The following is a 19,503-nucleotide window of genomic DNA, read 5'->3' as shown; positions in this document are numbered from 1 at the left end:
GTTGGAGAGGGAAATTGATAGAATATTTTGTGTATATTCCCAAATCACATCCGAATGTTTTAACGGAGCACTAAGAAATAATCTTTCTGGGGTGCCTGGGTGCTCAATCGGTTAAGCTTCCAACTTTAGCTCAGGTCATGATCTCACAGTTTGTAAGTTCGAGCCCTGCATCGGGCTCTCTGCTGTCTGCGCAGACAGAGCCCGCTTTGGATCCTCTATCTCCCTCTCTCTCTGCCCCTCCTCTACTCATTCGTTCTCTCTCTCTCTTTCTCAAAAATAAACATTTAAAACAAAACAAAAAAGAAAAGTCTTCCTGAGCCAGTGCAAGAAAGAAAATTGATCATAAATCCATTCATTACTAATCCATTCATTACTCACATTATTAGTGTTTGATAGCACATTGTTTTGAGTTTGATACAGTGCCAAAAGTAGTCTTCAGTGAGATCTCTCTGTAACTTTGGGACCCTTCTTTATCTAAATGATTAAAAATAAAGAACACCAAAAGCTTGCTGCCATTTCCAACAACCCATTATTGTGAACTGGGATTTTTTAATAAGAATATTGGCTTGAAAAGAAAACTATCATTCTGCAAGATGGCCAATAATGTTTTACTTATAAATTTTATTTTGGTTTTTAATTTGCTTCTTTTTATTTCCAGTATTGATACTGATGGGACAATGACAGTAGACTGGAATGAATGGAGAGACTATTTCTTATTTAATCCTGTTACAGACATTGAGGAAATTATCCGTTTCTGGAAACATTCTACTGTAAGTATGCTATGTGCATTACATTATACTTACTTGTAAGCCACCCAGACATCCCTGAAGTTTATGCCATTATGTAATCTGCTCTCCAAAACAATGGGAACTCTCTGAGGGAATTTTAACTTTTCTAATGGATTTCAGTCAATTTTATACATAATAAATGAAACCTAGAGTTCACGTTGCTGCTGATAACAATGCCTAAACTTAAATAGAACATTGTAAAATTATTGGTGATTAAAGACTTCTATGAGTATAGAATAACATAGTAGTTCAGTTGCCTAGATGAATTTTCTACTTATATGAAGTTATGTTCACATAATCAGATGCTTACTGTATCATCAGAGATAGTTGATAATAGTTGAGGCTACAGTCATGTATTCATTTTATTGATAGTAAAATTAAGAAAGAGAGGGTTACCAGTGTAGCATAGCCTCTTACCCAACACTCCTACCTATAAAATTTTTTACACCAGAATCACTCAGTTAATAAAGTTGTAAAAATACTATCATTATAGGACTTGATTTGCCTCAAGCTATATTTGTAATCTATGGTAATGTGAATAGGATGGAGGAAGGATTATTTTTAAACAGTAGTTCCCTGTTAGCTAAATTTTATAAAGAATTTGTTACATGCTTTAAATGACAAATCTATAAAAATATTTATAGGCAATCTATATAGCAGATGAGTTGCGAGATGTTCACATATATAGCTTTTTTTTTATTTACAGGTCTATAGCATATATCATGGTATAAAGAATAACATGCATACAATTTTGAGAAAAGGGGAGTATTTTTGAAGAATTGACAAACTAATTTCTTTCTGTAGCTAAAAAGGATTCACAGTATTTGACAAAAAGCTGATTTTTACTTCTGACTTAGACCAAGAGAAGAAAAATTGTTCTGAATCTATTAAGAAAGAAAGTTGTAGTTTTGGTTTTGTAAATTTGTAATTACTGTTAGCTTTCATTTCCTGTGAACAGATACTGTACTTCATTTAGTATGCATAGGGTGTTTATAATCATCTATATGCTCAAATTAGTTCAGTATACTTTCTTTTGTTTTTGAACAAAAGAGTTCTAAATATTTTTATTCTCTTATAGTAATCTATTGTACTAAAATATTTGCTTGAAAAGTTTTGCAGCTTTTGTATTTGTTTTTTTATTTAAATTCAAGTCAGTTCACGTATAGTATAATAATGATTTCAGGAATAGAATCAGTGATACATCACTTACGTATAACACTCAGTGTTCATCCTGACAAGCACCCTCCTTAATGCCCATCCCCCACCCAATATCCTGCAAACAACCCTCAAGTTGTTCTCTGTATTTAAGAGTCTCTTACAGTTTGTCTCCCTCTCTGTTTGGATCTTATTTTTGTTTCTTTTCCCCTTTGTTCATCTGTTTTGTTTCTTAAATTCCACATGTGAGTGAAAACATTTGTCTTTCTCTGACTGACTAATTTCACTTAGCATAATACCCTCTAGTTCTATCCACTTTGTTGCAAATGGCAAGATTTTATTCATTTTGCTCACCGAATAATATTCCATTGTACATATATACCACGTCTTCTTTATTCACTCATCAGTCAGTGGACATTGGGCTCTTTCCATATTTGGCTATTGTCAATAGCACTGCTGTAAACATTGGGATGTATGTGCCCCTATGAATCAGCACTCCTAGTAGTGCAATTGCTGGGTCGTAGGATAGTTCTATTTTAAATATTTTGAGGAACCTACTACTGTTTTGCAGAGTGGCTGCACCAGTTAGCATTCCCACCAGCAGTGCAAAATAGATCCTTTTTGTCCTCATCCTCACCAACATCTGTCGTTGCCTGAGTTGTTAATGTTAGCCATTCTGACAGGTGTGAGGTGGTATCTCATCGTGGTTTTGATTTGTATTTCTCTGATGATGAGTGATGTTGAGCATCTTTTCATGTATCTGTTAGCCATCTGGATGTCTTCTTTGGAAAAGTGTTTTTTTCCAAATATTTCCAAACACCAAATAAAAAAGTGTTTATTTATGTCTTTTGCCCATTTCTCTACTGGATTCTTTGTTTTTTTGGGGTGTTGAATTTGATAAGTTCTTTGTAGATTTTGGATACTAACCCTTTATCTAATATGTTGTTTGCAAATATCCTGTCCTATTCTGTTGGTTGCTTTAGTTTTGCTGATTGTTTCTTTCACTGTGAAGAAGTTTATATCTTGATGAAGTCCCAGTAGTTCATTTTTGCTTTTGTTTCCCTTGCCTCTAGAAACATGTTGAATGAGAAGTTGCTGTGGCCAAGGTCAAAGAGGTTTTTGCTTACTTTCCCCTCTAGGATTTTGATGATTTCCTGTCTTATGTCTAGGTCTTTCATCCATTTTGAGTTTATTTTTGTGTATGGTGTAAGAAAGTGGTCCAGGTTCATTCTTCTGCATACTGCTGCCCAGTTTTCCCAACACCATTTGCTAAAGAGACTGTCTTTATTCCGTTGGTTATTCTTTCCTGCTTTGTCAAAGATTAGTTGGCCATACATTTGTGGGTTCATTTCTGGGTTCTCTGTTACATTGATTTATGTATCTATTTTTGTGCCAATACCATACTCTCTTGATGATTACAGCTTTGTAATACATCTTGAAGTCTGGAATTATGATGCCTTCAGCTTTGGATTTCTTTTTCAAAATTACTTTGGCTATATGGGGCCTTTTCTGGTTCATTACAAATTTTAGAATTGTTTGTTCTGTCTCTGTGAAGAATGCTGGTTTATTTTGATAGGGATTGCATTGAATATAAATATGTAGATTGCTTTGGGTAGTATCAACATTTAAATAATATTTGTTCTTCCAATCCATGAACATGGAATGCTTTTCCATTTTTGGTGTCTTCTTTAATTTCTTTCATAAGCTTTCTAAGTTTTCAGTGTATAGATTTTTCACTTCTTTGGTTAGGTTTATTCCTGGGTATTTTATGGGTTTTGGTGCAGTAGTAAATGGGATCAATCCTTTGATTTCTCTTTCTGCTGCTTCTTTATTGGTGTATAGTAATGCAACCAATTTCTGTACGTTGATTTTATATCCTACAACTTTGCTGAATTCATGGATCAGTTCTAGCAAATTTTTTGGTGGAGTCTTTTGGTTTTCCACAGAGTATCATGTCATCTGCTAAGAGTGAAAATTTGGCTTCTTCCTTGCTGATTTGGATGCCTTTTATTTCTGTATGTTGTCTGATTGCTGAGGCTAGGACTTTCAACACTATGTTAAATTAACAGTGGTGAAAGTGGACATCCTTGTCATGTTCCAGGCCTTAGGGGGAAAGTTCTCAGTTTTTCCCCATCGAGGTTGATATTAGCAGTGTCCTTTATGTATCGTATATTATCATATATGTCCTTTGTGATCTTAAGGTATTTCCTTCTATCTGTACTTTCTTGAGGGTTTTTACCAAGAAAGGATGCTGTATTTTGTCAAATGTTTGTTCTGCATCTATTGAGAGGATCACGTGGTTCTTGCCCTTTCTTTTATTAATGTGAATTATCACATTGATTGATTTGCAGATAATGAATCAGGCCTACATCTGAGGAATAAATCCCACTTGATCGTGGCAAATAATTCTTTTAATGTATTGTTGGGTCTGGCTGGCTAGTATCTTGTTAAGAATTTTTGCATCCATGTTCATCAGGGAAATTGGTCTGTAGTTCTCCTTTTTAGGAGGGTCTTTGTCTGGTTTTGGAATCAAGATTCCAAATCAATTCCCAATCAATCATTTTATGCTGGTCTCATAGAATGAGTTTGGAAGCCTTCCTTCCATTTCCTTTTTCTTTTCTTTTTTTTTTTTTTGGAGCAGCTTCAAATGCATAGGCATTAACTCTTCTTTAAATGTTAGATAGAATTCCCCTGGAAAGCCATTTGGCCCTGGACTCTTGTTTGTTGGGAGATTTTTGATTACTGATTCAATTTCTTTACTGGTTGTGGCTCTGTTAAAGTTTTCTATTTCTTCCTGTTTTAGTTTTGATAGTTATGTTTCTAGGAATTTGACCGTTTCTTCCAGATTGCCCAATTTGTTGACATATAATTGCTCATAATATTCTCTTATTATTATGTGTGCTTTGGCAGTGTCAGTTGTGATCTTTCCTCTTTCATTCGTGACTTTATTTACTTGGGTCCTTTCCTTTTTCTTTTTGATCAGTCTGGTTGGGATTTATCAATTTTGTTAATTTTTTCAAGGAACTAGCTCCTGGTTTTATTTCTCAGTTCTACTGTTTTTTTTTTTCTTTCAAAACCATTAATTTCTGCTCTATTATTTATTATTTCCCTTCTTCTGTGGGCTTTGGGCTTTATTTGCTGTTCTTTTTCCAGCTCTTTGAGATGTAAAGTTAGGTTGTGTATTTGAGACCTTTCTTCCTTCTTTAGGAAAGCCTGGATTGCTGTATATTTTCCTCTTACCGCCTTTGCTGCCTTCCAGAGGTTTTGGACTGTCCTGTTTTCATTTTTATTGGCTTCCATGTACTTTTTAATTTCCTCTTTAATTTCTTGGTCAACCCATTCATTTTCTAGTAGATGTCCTGTAATCTCGAAGTATTCATGGTCTTTCCAAATCTTTTCTTGTGGTTGATTTCAAATTTCATAGTATTGTGTTCTGAAAATACGCACGGCATGATCTCGATCTTTTCGTACTTGTTGAGGGCTGATTTGTGACCCAGTATGGGATCTATTCTGGAGAATGTTCCACGTGCACTTGAGGAGAATGTGTTTTCTGCTGCTTTAGGATGAGATGTTCTGAATATATGTGTTAAGTTCATCCAGTCCAGTTTGTCCTTCAAAGCCATTGTTTCCTTGTTGCTTTTCTGCTTACTTACTTAATCTCTGCATTGCTGTAAGTGGGGTGTTGAAGTTCCTCTATTATTATAGCATTATTATCCATGAATTTCTTATGTTTGTGATTAAGTGATTTATATATTTGGGTTCTCCCATGTTGGTGGCATAAATATTTATAATTGTTAGATCTTCTTGTTGTATAGACCCCTTAATTATGATGTAATGCCCTTCTCTATCTCTTGTTACAGTCTTTATTTCTAAAATCCAGTTTGTCTGATGTAAGTATGGCTTCTCCAGCTTTCTTTTGACAACCATTAGCACAACAGATGGTTTTCCTCCCCTCACTTTCAATCTGCAAGTGCCTTTAGTTCTAAAATGAGTCTCTTGTAAGCACATATAAATGGTTATTGTTTTCTTATCCATTCTGAAACCCTGTGTCTTTTGATTGGAACATTTAGTCCATTGACATTTAGAGTGAGTACTGAAAGATATGAATTTAGTGCCATTCTGTTGCCTGTAGAGTTGGTGTTTCTACTGATGTTCCCTGGTCCTTCTGATCTTTGTTGTGTTTGGTCTTTTTTTGTTCTGTTTTGTCTTTTCTCCACTCAAAGAGCTCCCTCTTAAAATTTCTTGCAAGGCTGGTTTAGTGGTCATGAACTCTTTTAATTTTTGTTTGTCTGAGAAACTCTTTGTCTCTCCTTCTAAATTTTTTTTTAATGTTTTTTTATTTATTTCTAGGAGACAGAGAGAGAGACAGCGTGAGCAGGGGAGGGTCAGAAAGAGAGGGAGTCACAGACTCTGAAACAGGCTCCAGGCTCTGAGCTGGCAGTCAGCACAGAGCCCGACGCGGGGCTCGAACCCACGAACCGCGAGATCATGACCTAAGCGAAAGTCGGACGCTTAACCGACTAAGCCACCCAGGAGCCCCTCTTTGTCTCTCCTTCTAATTGAATGACAGCTTTGCTAGATAAAGAATTCTTGGCTGCATATTTTTCTGATTCAGCCCATTGAATATATCCTGCCACACCTCTCAGGCCTGCCAAGTTTCTGTTGAATAGGTCTGCTGTGAACCTTATCTGTCTTCCCTAATAGGTTAAGGACCTTTTTTTTTCCACTTGCTGCTTTCACAATTCTTTCCTTGTCTGTGAATTTGACTATGATATGCCTTGGTGATGGTTGGTTCTTGTTGAATATAATGGGAGTTCTCTGTGCTTCTTGGATTTTGATCTCTGTGTCCTTCCCCAGATTAGGAATGTTTTCCACTATAATTTGCTCATGGGTTCTGCCCTTCTTCTCTCTCTTCATCTTCTGGGACTCCTATGAATTGGATGTTATTCCTTTTCAATAAGTCACTGAGTTCTCTAAGACTTATGATCTTTTGCCTTTGCTTCCTCTTTTTTTTTCTGTTTCATTACTCTCTGTAAGTTTATTTTCTATATCATTTATTCACTGCCCTGCTTCATCCATCTTTGCCGTCATGGCATCCATTCAAGATTGCATCTTGATTATAGCATTTTAAATTTTGGCCTGACTATATTTTATCTTTTTTTTTTTTTTCCCCACAGAAAGGGATTCTCTGGTGTCTTCTATGCTTTTTTCAACCCCAGCTAGTATTCTTATTATCGTGTTTCTGAGTTTTAGTTCAGACATCTTATATCTGTGTTGTTTAAGTGCCTAGCATCATTTCTTCCTGTCTTTTCTTTGGGGGTGAATTCCTTCATGCTGTCATTTTGGAGGATGAAAAAATTTTATAAAATAAAAATTTAAAAATTAAAAAAAACCCAAAAAATCAAATAAAGGAAGCTAGCTCCTAGGTATGTTTTGAAAGAAGCTTGATAGAATAGAGAAAAAAGGGAAAGGAAAGGAAAAAAAGGTAAGAAAAAATTGAAAAATTGAAAAAATATATATATAATAAAATAGAATAAAATGAAATGAACTAGAATAAAAATTCTTTAAAAAATAAAAAATAAAGAAAAAAATAAAAATAAAAATTCTCTTTGTATCCAAGAAAGAGAGAAAGAAAAGAAAAAAGAGAACAATTTAAACAAAAACAGAAGCAAACAAATGAACCAGCTAGCAGAATGAAACCGAATGAAATTACATAGTTTCTCCTACAACTGAAACTCTGAGGCACTCTATAGTTCTTACACTAAAGAGGTGGAGGGACTTGTGTGCGTCCTCTGGGGGATACGCTTGGAGGGTACAGTTGGAAGGGGCTTGGTGTAATGGCTTTCATTTTCCACTAGGTGGCGCTGCTTAGCTTACTGAGGTGCATCCCTGCGCATGTGCACGTGTGTGTGCATGGGAGGTGTGAAAATGGTTTAATCCAGCTCCCTAGTATCTGACGCAGGAACTTTGAATTCTCACCGACCAGTGATCAAGCACCCCTCCTTTGTCTCAGGCCTCCGTTCACTCCCTGCCTCTAGCCTATCCAGTTGTTTGCCTGCTAGGCAGCACCTCCTTACAGAGTTTTTATAACAGATTTTTTTTTTAATGTTTTTATTTATTTCTAGGAGATAGAGAGACAGCGTGAGCAGGGGAGGGCCAGAGAGAGAGGGAGTCACAGACTGAAGCAGGCTCCAGGCTCTGAGCTGGCAGTCAGCACAGAGCCCGACGCGGGGCTCGAACCCACAAACCGCGAGATCATGACCTAAGCGAAAGTCGGACGCTTAACCGACTAAGCCACCCAGGCGCCCCTCCTTACAGAGTTTTATCTCAGATGGGGTTGGGTTTCAAAACCCCACACTTCAGAGACCCAACTCCCTGGGGAGGGTCTTGCTGAACAATGGCTGGGTGCTGGCTTGCCCCAGAAAACATTCCTGTGATCATGCGGTGGCCGAGGTTCAGAAATTGTGGCAAACCACAGTACCCACCTGGCACCAGCTTTCGCTGTACTCTGGTATCTTTGTCCAAATACCAGCAAACATAGCTGCTCTCCAGGGTGCACTGGGACCTTTGACTGGGTGGAAGCCATATGGCCTCTACCAAATACATTCCATCAGGGGAACTGCTTCTCCTTATGTGGCACATGGACCCCTCAGAGCCTGCTGCCTGCTTCTGAGATTCAACCTATTTCCTCACCAGAGCACCACCACGCACTGAGCCCCCAAATTTCAGACTCTGTGTGCCACTGTTATTATAGAATCCTAGTGGCATTGAAACCCTCTCCTGTCTCCCCATCAATGGTTTGGGGGAACAGATTTCTTGTTCAGTCCCCTGCAAGTGTTTACACTCTTTCTCTCTCTTTCTCTCTAGCTGCTTTCAGGGGCAGTAGTGCTTTTCTTGCCCAATTCTCTTGCAACACACTCTCCCCCTTTCTCTGTCCTCTCTCTGGGAAAATGGCTCCCTACCCTCTGTGGCTATTCTGGCCCCAGTTCACCTCTCTACACCACGTTCCTGCTGAGTTCTATGGCTCAAGTTATGTAAATTGTGGTGTTACTCCTCATATCAGTTTCCTAGTTGTTCAAAGTGGTTTGGTGCTGACCTAGCTGCATTTCAGGGAGGAGACAAGCTCAGGGTCTCCATGCTGCTCCGCCGTCTTCCATGGACTCTGGTTTAGTATACTTTCTAGGGAATGCAGTTGATCTTAACTATAAATTAACACATGATTCTTCTCCGAAACCTGGAGTGATCTATTTTTAATTGAAGGGGCATGGGGATCTTTCCATTTTAACAGGGTATTGACATAGGAGACAGTTTAACTATTCCGGATGAGTTCACTGAAGAAGAAAGGAAGTCCGGACAGTGGTGGAGGCAGCTTTTGGCAGGAGGTGTTGCTGGTGCCGTCTCTCGAACAAGCACCGCCCCTTTGGATCGTCTGAAAGTCATGATGCAGGTGAACTTTATGATCTTGTGTCTAAGTTTCTCCTGCATATTCTGAAACAATGAGAAATGTGCTGGTTTGAAAAAGAAGTTTTAAAATTTCTCAGTAATATTCTTTCATACATTAAAAAAGAAAGAATGAAATCTGTTTTGTTGCTATTAAGCCTGAATTCAGTCCATGTAAGTACTTCAGTGTTCTATCAAACCTTAAGTTGTTGGTACACATGTGTGATGAACTTTTAGTCTTTGCCATTCTATGATTTTTCAAATGTTTAATGAGAAAAAAAAATCTCTAGGCCATTATTGTTGGGTTCTCCTTAAATTCTTTGTATTTTCTTTCTGTTTTGTGTACTTTTTCAAAAGTGGGATGTTTCTAAAGTTTGGAATCTGGGAACAGGGATGTAACTTTTAAAATTATCCTAAAAATGAGGAAAGACCTGGATTTATAGGTTGACTTTGCTATTTACTAGCAGTGTGGCTTTGGCCAGTTCGAGTAGAATGAAAGAGAGAAAGGAAAGGAATTGATATTTATTTCGTGCTCATTATGGTAACCCACTTAATCTTCATAGTAAGTGGGTATTTTATCCTCACGTTATCTCTGGAGAGCCTGAGGCTCAGAGAAGTAAATGATTTTCCTTCATAACAAATTACACGAGGAATGGAATCTCTTTGGCTGTAGAGCCATGGTTCTCACACTGCATGGGACTGCTGAGGTCTCATTTCCTTCATCTGGGAGTGGGATTAAGAATATCTAACAAGGCTGGTTGTAAGAATTAAATGATTTAAAGTATGTGCGAATGCCTGATACACTGGAGTACCCTATTGGAATATAGTAGTTGCTTAAAAAATAGTTTTTACAAGTCATGTTGTCATACCTTTGGTCAACATTTTTTATACGAGTCCTTAGGTTTAGGTATAAAAACATTTCTGACAATATTTTAAACATTGTCAGAATGTACCATTCAGAATGTACCTAAATCTCAAGATATATTTGGAGGTAATAATAGGGCATTAAAGAAGAATGAGAAAGAATTGGAACTAATATTTTTCTTTAGGAATAATAGTAAATTGACTTTGAGAGAGCTTGAATAAGATTCATCTTTTCCTTTGTCATATTTTACTGTGAAGTTTATTTAAAATGCAATGGATATCCCCAGACTTTATTTCCTACAAGCTCTGTGGGGTAGATGGGTGGGTGGGGTTTTTCAAAACTACCTTCAGTTTCAATAATTCAGGAGGGCTCACAAACACACTAGAAGCTTTGATACTCATGGTTGTGGTTTATTACAAGGAAAAGACACAAATTCAAATCAGCCGAGGAGAGAAGCATATAAGGACAAGTCCAGAAAGTACCAAATGCAGAGTTTTTGTTTTCTTCTCCCTGGAGAGTTGAGATGAGTTATTTTCTGGCATTGATGTATGACAGTATGCAGTGTCACAAACCTACCAAGGAAGTTCACCCGAGTCTTTGATGACAGAGTTTTTATTGTGGATCAATCACATATTGCCCATGTGGCTGACCTTTATTCTTCAGGCCCTCACATCTTGTTTTTCTGTTTTTTGTTTTTGTTTTTGCTTTTTTTTTTTTTTTACAGTAGCCAGAACAATCAGAAGAAGAGCTGATTTTTGTAATTGTTTTGGCTTATTAGATTAGTCATTTTTATGCAGAGGCAATTCTAAGGTTTAGTGTGTTTATTTTTAATTTTTTAAAAAATGTATTCCTTTTTGAGAGAGACAGAGAGATAGAGCTGTTCATAATAATTTTAATTTTGATAATGTCCCATCTGTTAGCTTTCCCACACTGAGGATACTGATTTTTCTTAGTTTTAGATTTAGAATCAGGCCTCTACAATGTGGTAATAATTCTTCCTATTATTATATATTTTCTGAACTTTCTATATTCTATTTTTATTTTTTTTCTAGATTTCATTTTTAAATGTGTCTTCTTGCAGTAATAAATAGTATTGAAATAAAGAGGGTGGTTTGTATGGTTACCTTAGAAATAGTAACATTAACATGCCACCACTATTTTATATCACTTTCTTTTATTTTTAGGTCCACGGTTCAAAATCACGCAAAATGAACATATATGACGGCTTTCGACAGATGGTGAAGGAAGGAGGTATTCGCTCCCTTTGGAGAGGAAATGGTATAAATGTCATTAAAATTGCTCCCGAGACAGCTATTAAGTTCTGGGCATATGAACAGGTAAATGTTACCACCTGTGGGATTTATTAACAAAGAGGAACTAATAAATTGATTCAGTAGCAGTGAACATACAGTGTTTTTTGGGTTCTTGTTTTAATGCATAATAATTTTCCACATCTATTCCAGGAGAAATTTCTCTTACAGGAGATTAGACTAGATTCCTTCTGACTAAACTCTAGGATTTGTTTTTAATGTTTATTTTATCTTTAAGAGAGAGAGAGAGAGAGGGAGACAGAACATAAGCAGGGGGAGGAACAGAGAGAGGGAGACACAGAACCCCAAGCAGGCTCCAGGCTCTGAGCTGTCAGCACAGAGCCCCATGTGGGGCTCAAACGCACAAATGGTGAGATCATGACCTGAGCCAAAGTGGGATCCTTTTTGTTTTTAAAATATAACTTATTGTCAAATTGGTTTTCATACAACCCCCAGTGCTCATCACAAGTGCCCTCCTCAATGCCCATCACCTACTTTTCCCTCTCCCCCACCCCATCAACCCTGTTTGTTCTCAGTATTTAAGAGTCTCTTATGGTTTGCCTCCCTCCCTCTCTGTAATTCACCCCCCCTTCCCCTTCCCCATGGTCTTCTGTTAAGTTTCTCAAGATCCACATATGAGTGAAAACATATGGTATCTGTCTTTCTCTGACTGACTTATTTACTTAGCATAATACCCTCCAGTTCCATCCAGGTTGCTGCAAATGGCCAGATTTCATTCCTTCTCATTGCCAAGTAGTATTCCATTGTATATGTAAACCACATTTTCTTTATCCATTCGTTGATCCTTAACTGACTGAGCCACTCAGTGCCCCTTGCTTATTCATTTTGAAGTCAGAATAGAAGCTTCATGCTAACCTAATTTTTATGAAAGTATCCCAAACTAAGATCTGGAAGGAAAACTTTGAAGTTGTATAATTGACATCGCTATAAAATCAGTTGAATTAGAGTGAAAGCTCCATGAAGGCAGGGTCATGGCTTCTTCTCCATGGACTCCAGCACTTGGAGCCTGGCCTGTGAGAAGTGCTCAATAAGTGTTTGTTGAATGAGTGTCATATAGTGGCAAACATCCTTCAAGACTTTCCTCAGGAGTTATTTCCTCCAGGAAACCTTCTTCATTGTTACAGGTCCTACACTTCCCTCTGTTAGAATTTTCACACTAAATTCTGGTTATCTCAGTGCTTCCTTCTTTTCTTAATGAGACTGTGAGTTTCCTTAGGCAATATCTGTTTGCAGGTTTGTATTCCCAGCACTCTGCCCAGTGACAGTGAGTCCTTACTGATGAGTGAAAAGACAGAGCTCACAGAGCTGGAATTTGAGCCCAATCCTGCCTGCATCTCAAGCCACTAGGGTGAAGGAAAGATGTGTATTTCAAGCAGGAGCAGAAATGCAGGCACAAGGGAGCAGGCGTAAGGAAACTGAAGGTGGTTCATTGGGCTCCAGTGTAGTGGAGTGTGTTTCTGGGAAGGTAATAATGAAAGCAGGCTGGACAGTTAGGAAGATGCCAAGTGTAATAGGAATCTTGATTTTGTCCTGAAGAGAGTGAGGGGGCTAGTGCGGCATCTTCTATAGAGAAGTGAAATGAGTATATTTACATTTAAGAACGATTAACCTGGAAAAAGTGGAGAATGTATTAGAGGCAAATGAGGCCAGACTGGAGGCAGGGAGACTAATATTTAAGGAAATATTTCTATAATTCAGGTAAGGAAAGATGAGCACCAGTGCTAGGTGGTAGCTGGAGAAATTAGAGAAGAAGGAAATCAACTGAAAAATATTTTGGAAATAGAATCAGCACAACTCACTGACTGAGTGGATATGGAAGTGAGAAAGAAAGAGTAATCAAGGAAGATACTCTGGTTCCTAATTTGAGCAACTAAAATACAGAGCATACAGTAGGAGGAATAGATTTTGGGGTTAAATGACAAGTTCCCTTTTGGACATACTGAATTTGGGACATCTCTGTAACATGAGTAGGTAGTTGTCCAATGGGATTTTTGATCTCTGATGGAGAGGTTGTTTTTGAAATGGAGCCATTGAAATGAATCACTGAGGAAGGCTTAAAGAATGGAAGAATTCTGGGAATATGCCAGGGAGAAGTAAAAGGAGCCCCTTGCAGAGGAGACAGAAGGAATGGCAAGAGGGACAGAAGGAAATGCAGAGAGTGATGGACTAGAAGACAGAGGATGAACAGGGTTTCGTGAAGGGTCAAGTGCCGCAAGGTGGTAAATACAATAAGGAAAGAATCTTCTAGGCTTTATCAACACAGAGATAGGAGAGCTTGGTATAAAGGTCCCAGTGAAGTAAAGAGGTGAGAAGCCATTCTGAAATGAGTGAAAGTAAACCAAGAGGTGATGAAAATTGTACAGTGTAGACACATTTTTGGGAAGTTGGTCTTAAGTGAAAGGAAGGAGAAGAAATGAGGGAGAATGATAGAAAGATGGTGGACAGAGGGAGGGCTTTGGTATGTTTTATTTTAATGTGCCCATTGCTGAAGCAAGCATGTCTACACAAAGAAGGAAGTTTATAGGTAGGAGAGAATGGTAAACGCAGCAGGTGTTCACAGGAAGTGAGGTGGGGGTGGGGGTGGGGGTGGAAGGGCTGGGGAGACATAGATGTTATCCAGATGCCCTGGGAAGAATTGGCTTTGATGGCATGGAAGACTCTTCTGATGTCACTTCAGGAAGAAAGAAGATATATGTGGATGTGGATAATTTTGTGGAGAAAGTGAGCAGGAATATTCTTGCCTGGTAGCCTCTGTTCTTCCTTGAGTGCCCAAGAAAGGACATTTCCTGAGGATGCGGGAGGAAGTGGTTTTGGAAGCTGGAGGAGAATGAAAACGGTTGAAATAGGTGTTGTAACACATGGGAAAGGATACACAAAAGGATTTCAGGGTGGCTTTGAGGCCCAGTTAGTCTCCTGCTTCTCTCTGTTGATTTATCTATGTCTCCCTCCAGGGTCAGTGGTTAATTACCTTTGTAGATTCACCTTACCGTCCTAAAACAAGGAATCTGATTTGCCTGGTTGATGACCACAGTCTGTTTGGGTAGAACTTTTCTTTCCAAGTTGTAAGAAGTGAATAGTAACAGTGATCACATTTGCTGAACATTTGCCATATCTTCAGCACTCTGCTGTATTATATGTATTATCTTATTTAATACTTTTAGCAACCTTGTGACATAAGTAGTGTTATCATAGATGAGGAAAAATGCTCATGAACTTGCTCTGGGCTACATGTTTCTGAAGATCCAGCCCAGGTCTGCCTCACTCTGGAGCCTGTGATATTATCATCCTGGTCTGTGGATATTCTGGATGCACTGAGGTCAGATTTTACCCTCAGCGACATTGGCTGTGTCGGTTGCTTTAGTACCAGTGGGCCAGATGGGCTCTGGGGTTGACGTGGTAGAGTAATTATATGTATCACCTACAGAAATGTCTTAAGTTGTTTCGTTAATATTTGTCACTTATTTATACTGGTGAAAATAAGTCATATTTTTTATTTTAAAAAATTTTAATGTTTATTTCTTTTTGAGAGGCAGAGAATGAGAGAGGGAGGGGCAAAGAGAGAGGGAGACACAGAATCTGAAGCAGGCTCCAGGCTCTGAGCTAGCTGTCAGCACAGAGCCCGATGTGGGGCTCGAACACACGAACTGTGAGATAATGATCTGAGCTGAAGTTGGACGCTTAACTGACTAAGCCACCCAGGTGCCCCTAAACTCATTTTAAAAAAAGAAAAACTATGAGGAAAATATCTAAAAATTGTCAACACTTCATCAACCGTATATTTTCTAGGGAAGACTGCCATTAATTGTGTTTTGGCAAAGGAACAACTGAGTCCATCTGTGGAACATCTGTGTTCTGTGGAAATCTAACTTGAAAACCACCATCCAGTAAACGGAGTGTATTAGCATTTGAGCCTTGCTTTTCTGCGAGGTATTATTAATGCGCTGTGTGTATTTGGGAAAGGATCATCATATTGTCAATGAATTGATTAGCAGGAGCTGATTTGTACTTTAATATTTACCTGGCCAGCTTGGGCTGCCATAACAAAATACCATACTGATTGTTTAAACAACAGAAATTAATTTCTCACCGTCCTGGAGCTGGGGGATCTAAGACCAGGGTGCTGACCAATTTGGTTTCTCGTGTGGGCTCTCTTCTTGGCTCGTACGTGGTTGCCACGTGTGCTTACATGGCCTTTCTCTCGTACATATGTATGTAGAAAGAGAAGGAGAGGGGCGGCTGGGTGGCTCACTCAGTTGAGCGTCCAACTTCGGCTCAGGTCATGATCTTGCAGTTCGTGGGTTCAAGCCCCACCTCGGGCTCTGTGCTGACAGCTAGCTCAGAGCCTAGAGCCTGTCTTTAGATTCTGTAACTCCCTCTCTCTCTGACCCTCCCCTGCTCATGCTGTCTCTCTCTCTCTCTCAAAAATAAATAAAACATTAAAAAAAAAGAAAAAGAGAAGGAGAGAGAGAAAACTATCTGGTATCATTTTTAAGGACACTTTTTTAAGAGCCTCACCCTCATGACCTCACCTGACTCCAGTTATGTCCTAGAGGCCCCGTCTCCACATAGCATCATAGCGGCAGTTACAGCTTCAACATAAGAATATGTTGGGAGGGGAGACATGATTCAGTCTAGAGCAAGTACTAATATACCCTTGAATATGTATTTGTACAGTACAAGAAGTTGCTTACTGAGAAAGGACAAAAAGTAGGAACCTTTGAGAGATTTATTTCTGGTTCCTTGGCTGGGGCAACTGCACAGACTATTATTTATCCCATGGAGGTAAGTACCACCCTGAATTCTGACTGTGTGGGTGCTGTTTGTTTAATTATCTACTGCTGGGTAACAAGTCACCCCCAAATTAGCAGTTTAAAATGAGCATTTGTTATTCCAGGATTTCTGTGGGTCAGCATTCTGGGAGTAGCTTAGTCGGGGGCCCTTGGCTCAGGGTTTCTCTGAGCCTAGAGTCAAGGTGTGGGTCAGGGCCACAGCCACCACAGGGTTGCTTCTAAGCTTGCTCCCATGTTTGCGGCTGGGCCTCCCTGGTTATTAGCTGGAGATGCCAGGTCCTTACCACAGGGGCCTCTCCATAGGCTGTGTGAGCACCCTCACAACATGGTAACTGTTTTCCCCAAGTCGTATGAGAGAGAGGAAGGAGAGGGAGAGAGAGAGGAGAGAGAGAATGTGTTAGCCAGCACTCAGGATGGAAGCTGCAGTCTTCTGTCACTTCTATATTCTCTGTCACTTCTTCTATATTCTGTTGGTCACACAGACCAGCCCTGGTGGAGCGTGGGAGGGGACTACGCACAGCGTGAACACAAGGAGGCAAGGACAGATGGGGCCCCTCTTGGGGGCCGGCTGCCACAGTGTTGATACAAATTATAACACCCATTTCTCTCCAAAGAGGTTCTGTACCGTATATTTAATAATAGATTCGACGAGGTAACGGTAGTCCTAACTAGACATCCTATCATTAGAGCCTGGGGTTCGCAAACCATGTACCTGTGGGATACTTTGTATAGCCCTTGAGCTGAGAATGATTTTATACATTTTAAAAAGGTGGCTAAAGAAAAACCAAAAATATGCAACAGACATGATACTTTAGGGCTGCAAAGACTGAAATATTTACTATGAGGCCTTTTGCAGGAAAAGTTTGCTAACGCCTGCTTTAGAGCAAAAATGCTATTGCAGATGTGAGTGTCTTTATTGGTATGACAGAGGGTTTTTCTTTTTCTTTTTTTTTTTTTTGATGAATNTTTCCAGAGGGGCTGTACCAGTTTACATTCCCACCAACAGTGTAGGAGGGTGCCCATTTCTCCACATCCTCGCCAGCATCTAGAGTTCTCTGATTTGCTCATTTTAGCCACTCTGACTGGCGTGAGGTGGTGTCTCAGTGTGGTTTTGAGACAGAGGGTTTTTCAACAACTAATAAGATCTAAGCAAAAAATACCCGTAAGTTTCACCTTTGTGCTATGCATGTTCATCTTGCTTTCCTTGTAAGCATCATATTATGGTTGTTCATATTATTTCTCATACCTCTAAAAAAATATCCTAACTGAACACATAGCCTTCCTCGTATATCCTCCATCTCCGTTAACAGCTCCTGTTCCCACCTCCCTGCTGTCTCCCGCCTGTGTTCCAAGCTGCAAACACTGGGGTCACCGTGTATGCTACCATCTCCCTTACCGTCCATATCTAGTTTTAAGACCTCTAAAATTTCTCTCTATTTCCTCTGCCACAGCCCTCATTCAGAGCCTCTCTAAAATAAATAGGTCCTATTGAGTCTCCTCGTAGCCCCTCAGTAGTCATGATATGTAAGGGATAACACATCAACAGACTGGACAGTTATTTGAGTGACACTATGTGCTGGGTATTTTTTCTCTGTAAAATACTTTGAATTCCATGATGGACTTAATATGAATAATGACATTTTGTTACATTCTTTTATAACTAGGTTATAAAAACCAGGCTGGCTGTAGGCAAAACTGGACAATATTCTGGAATATTTGATTGTGCCAAGAAGATTCTGAAACATGAAGGCGTGGGAGCTTTTTACAAAGGATACATTCCCAACTTATTAGGCATCGTACCTTACGCAGGTATAGATCTTGCTGTGTATGAGGTGAGTTTGCAGCAATGTTTTGAATCTGAAAATGTAGTTAAATAGTTCCTATTGTTAGAAGCTGACTTCATATAAAGAAGCATGTATATACCAAGAAATAGTTTGTGACCAGAAGCAGATTCAGGGCTGTGTTATTTAACCTTTTTTTTTTTTTTTTCAAGTGCCTTGAATGTGAGACCCCATATGCCTGTGGTCACTTTTGTATCAGATTTCCCTGTGAATTATTTTTTAAAAAGTTTTAAGGTTTATTTATTTATTTTGAAAGAGAGTACATGAGCAGGGGAGGAAGAGAGAGAATCCCAAGCAGGCTCTGCGCTGATAGCACAGTGCCCGACTTGGGGCTTGAACTCACAAACCTGTGAGATCATGACCTGAACTGAAATCAAGAGTTGGAAGCTTAACTGACTGAGCCACCGAGGCGCCTCTCCCTGCAAATTATTTTTATTAATGAAGTGAGAAAACTCACATTCAAGTATAGTTGTTCAGCTTAGAAGATGACACTAAGGATTTTTTGAGGGGAGAGGAAATAAGCAAAAAGGACATATTTTCTTTGAGTTGTTAAAATCTGACATTGATAAAGCCAGGAGACTGATGTACAGGACACAGAGTCATCCCTGGTACTGAAAAAACAACTTAGACTACAAATCTTGGATCAATTCTGCCATTTAAACCATTTAATAATTTATGAATCTGACAAACAGCCTCAGTTTTTGCCTTTACAAAACCAAAATTCTGGTCAGGGAGATAGAGAAACTACTAAAGCATAGTGTGGTTAGCTGTGCTGTGATAGAAGTAAGGCTGGGCGCATTTGGAAGGGACCCCACCTATAGCTGAGAGGAAGGGTGGCATGTGTAATGGAAGTTTTCTTAGAGGACTTTACCTTTTTTCCTAAACAGCTTTACTAGGATCTAATTTACATACATTTACATACATACATTTTACTCATTTAAAGTGTAAAATTCAATGGCCTTAAGAATTTAAAACTTGGGGCGTCTGGGTGGCTCAGCGGGTTGATNCTTCAGATTCGTGTCTCCCTCTCTCTCTGACCCTCCCCTGCTCAAGCTGTCTCTCTCTCTCTCTCAGAAATAAATTAAAAAAATTTTAAAAATGTTAAAAAAAAATAAAACTTAATTTAAAATTGTGGTAAAATGTATATAACATAAAATTTGCCATTTTAACCATTTTTAAGGGTATAATTCAGGGATATTAATTACATTCACAATGCTGTATCCCATCCCCACTATTTCCAACATTTTTTCATGATCCCAAACATAAGCTCTGTAACCATTAAGAAAGAACTCC

At 38.9% G+C, this 19,503-nt stretch overlaps 1 protein-coding gene across 2 annotated transcripts in view; it reads left to right on the top strand.

The window, feature by feature from the left end:
• Positions 1–19,503, top strand: part of LOC144232715 (mitochondrial adenyl nucleotide antiporter SLC25A24-like) — a 52,325-nt gene that overhangs the window by 24,381 nt on the left and 8,441 nt on the right. For both annotated transcript variants that reach the window (XM_077765554.1, XM_077765553.1), the window contains exons 4-8: positions 659–770; positions 9,232–9,390; positions 11,433–11,585; positions 16,254–16,361; positions 18,034–18,201. In XM_077765554.1, coding sequence (XP_077621680.1) covers positions 659–770; positions 9,232–9,390; positions 11,433–11,585; positions 16,254–16,361; positions 18,034–18,201 — 700 coding nt within the window. The remainder of the gene's footprint in view (positions 1–658; positions 771–9,231; positions 9,391–11,432; positions 11,586–16,253; positions 16,362–18,033; positions 18,202–19,503) is intronic.

Source organism: Crocuta crocuta, unplaced genomic scaffold (assembly GCF_008692635.1).
Source record: "Crocuta crocuta isolate KB4526 unplaced genomic scaffold, BGI_CrCroc_1.0 scaffold274, whole genome shotgun sequence".
NCBI classification, from domain to species: Eukaryota; Metazoa; Chordata; class Mammalia; order Carnivora; family Hyaenidae; genus Crocuta; species Crocuta crocuta.
This window is presented reverse-complemented; position numbering and strand designations above follow the sequence as displayed.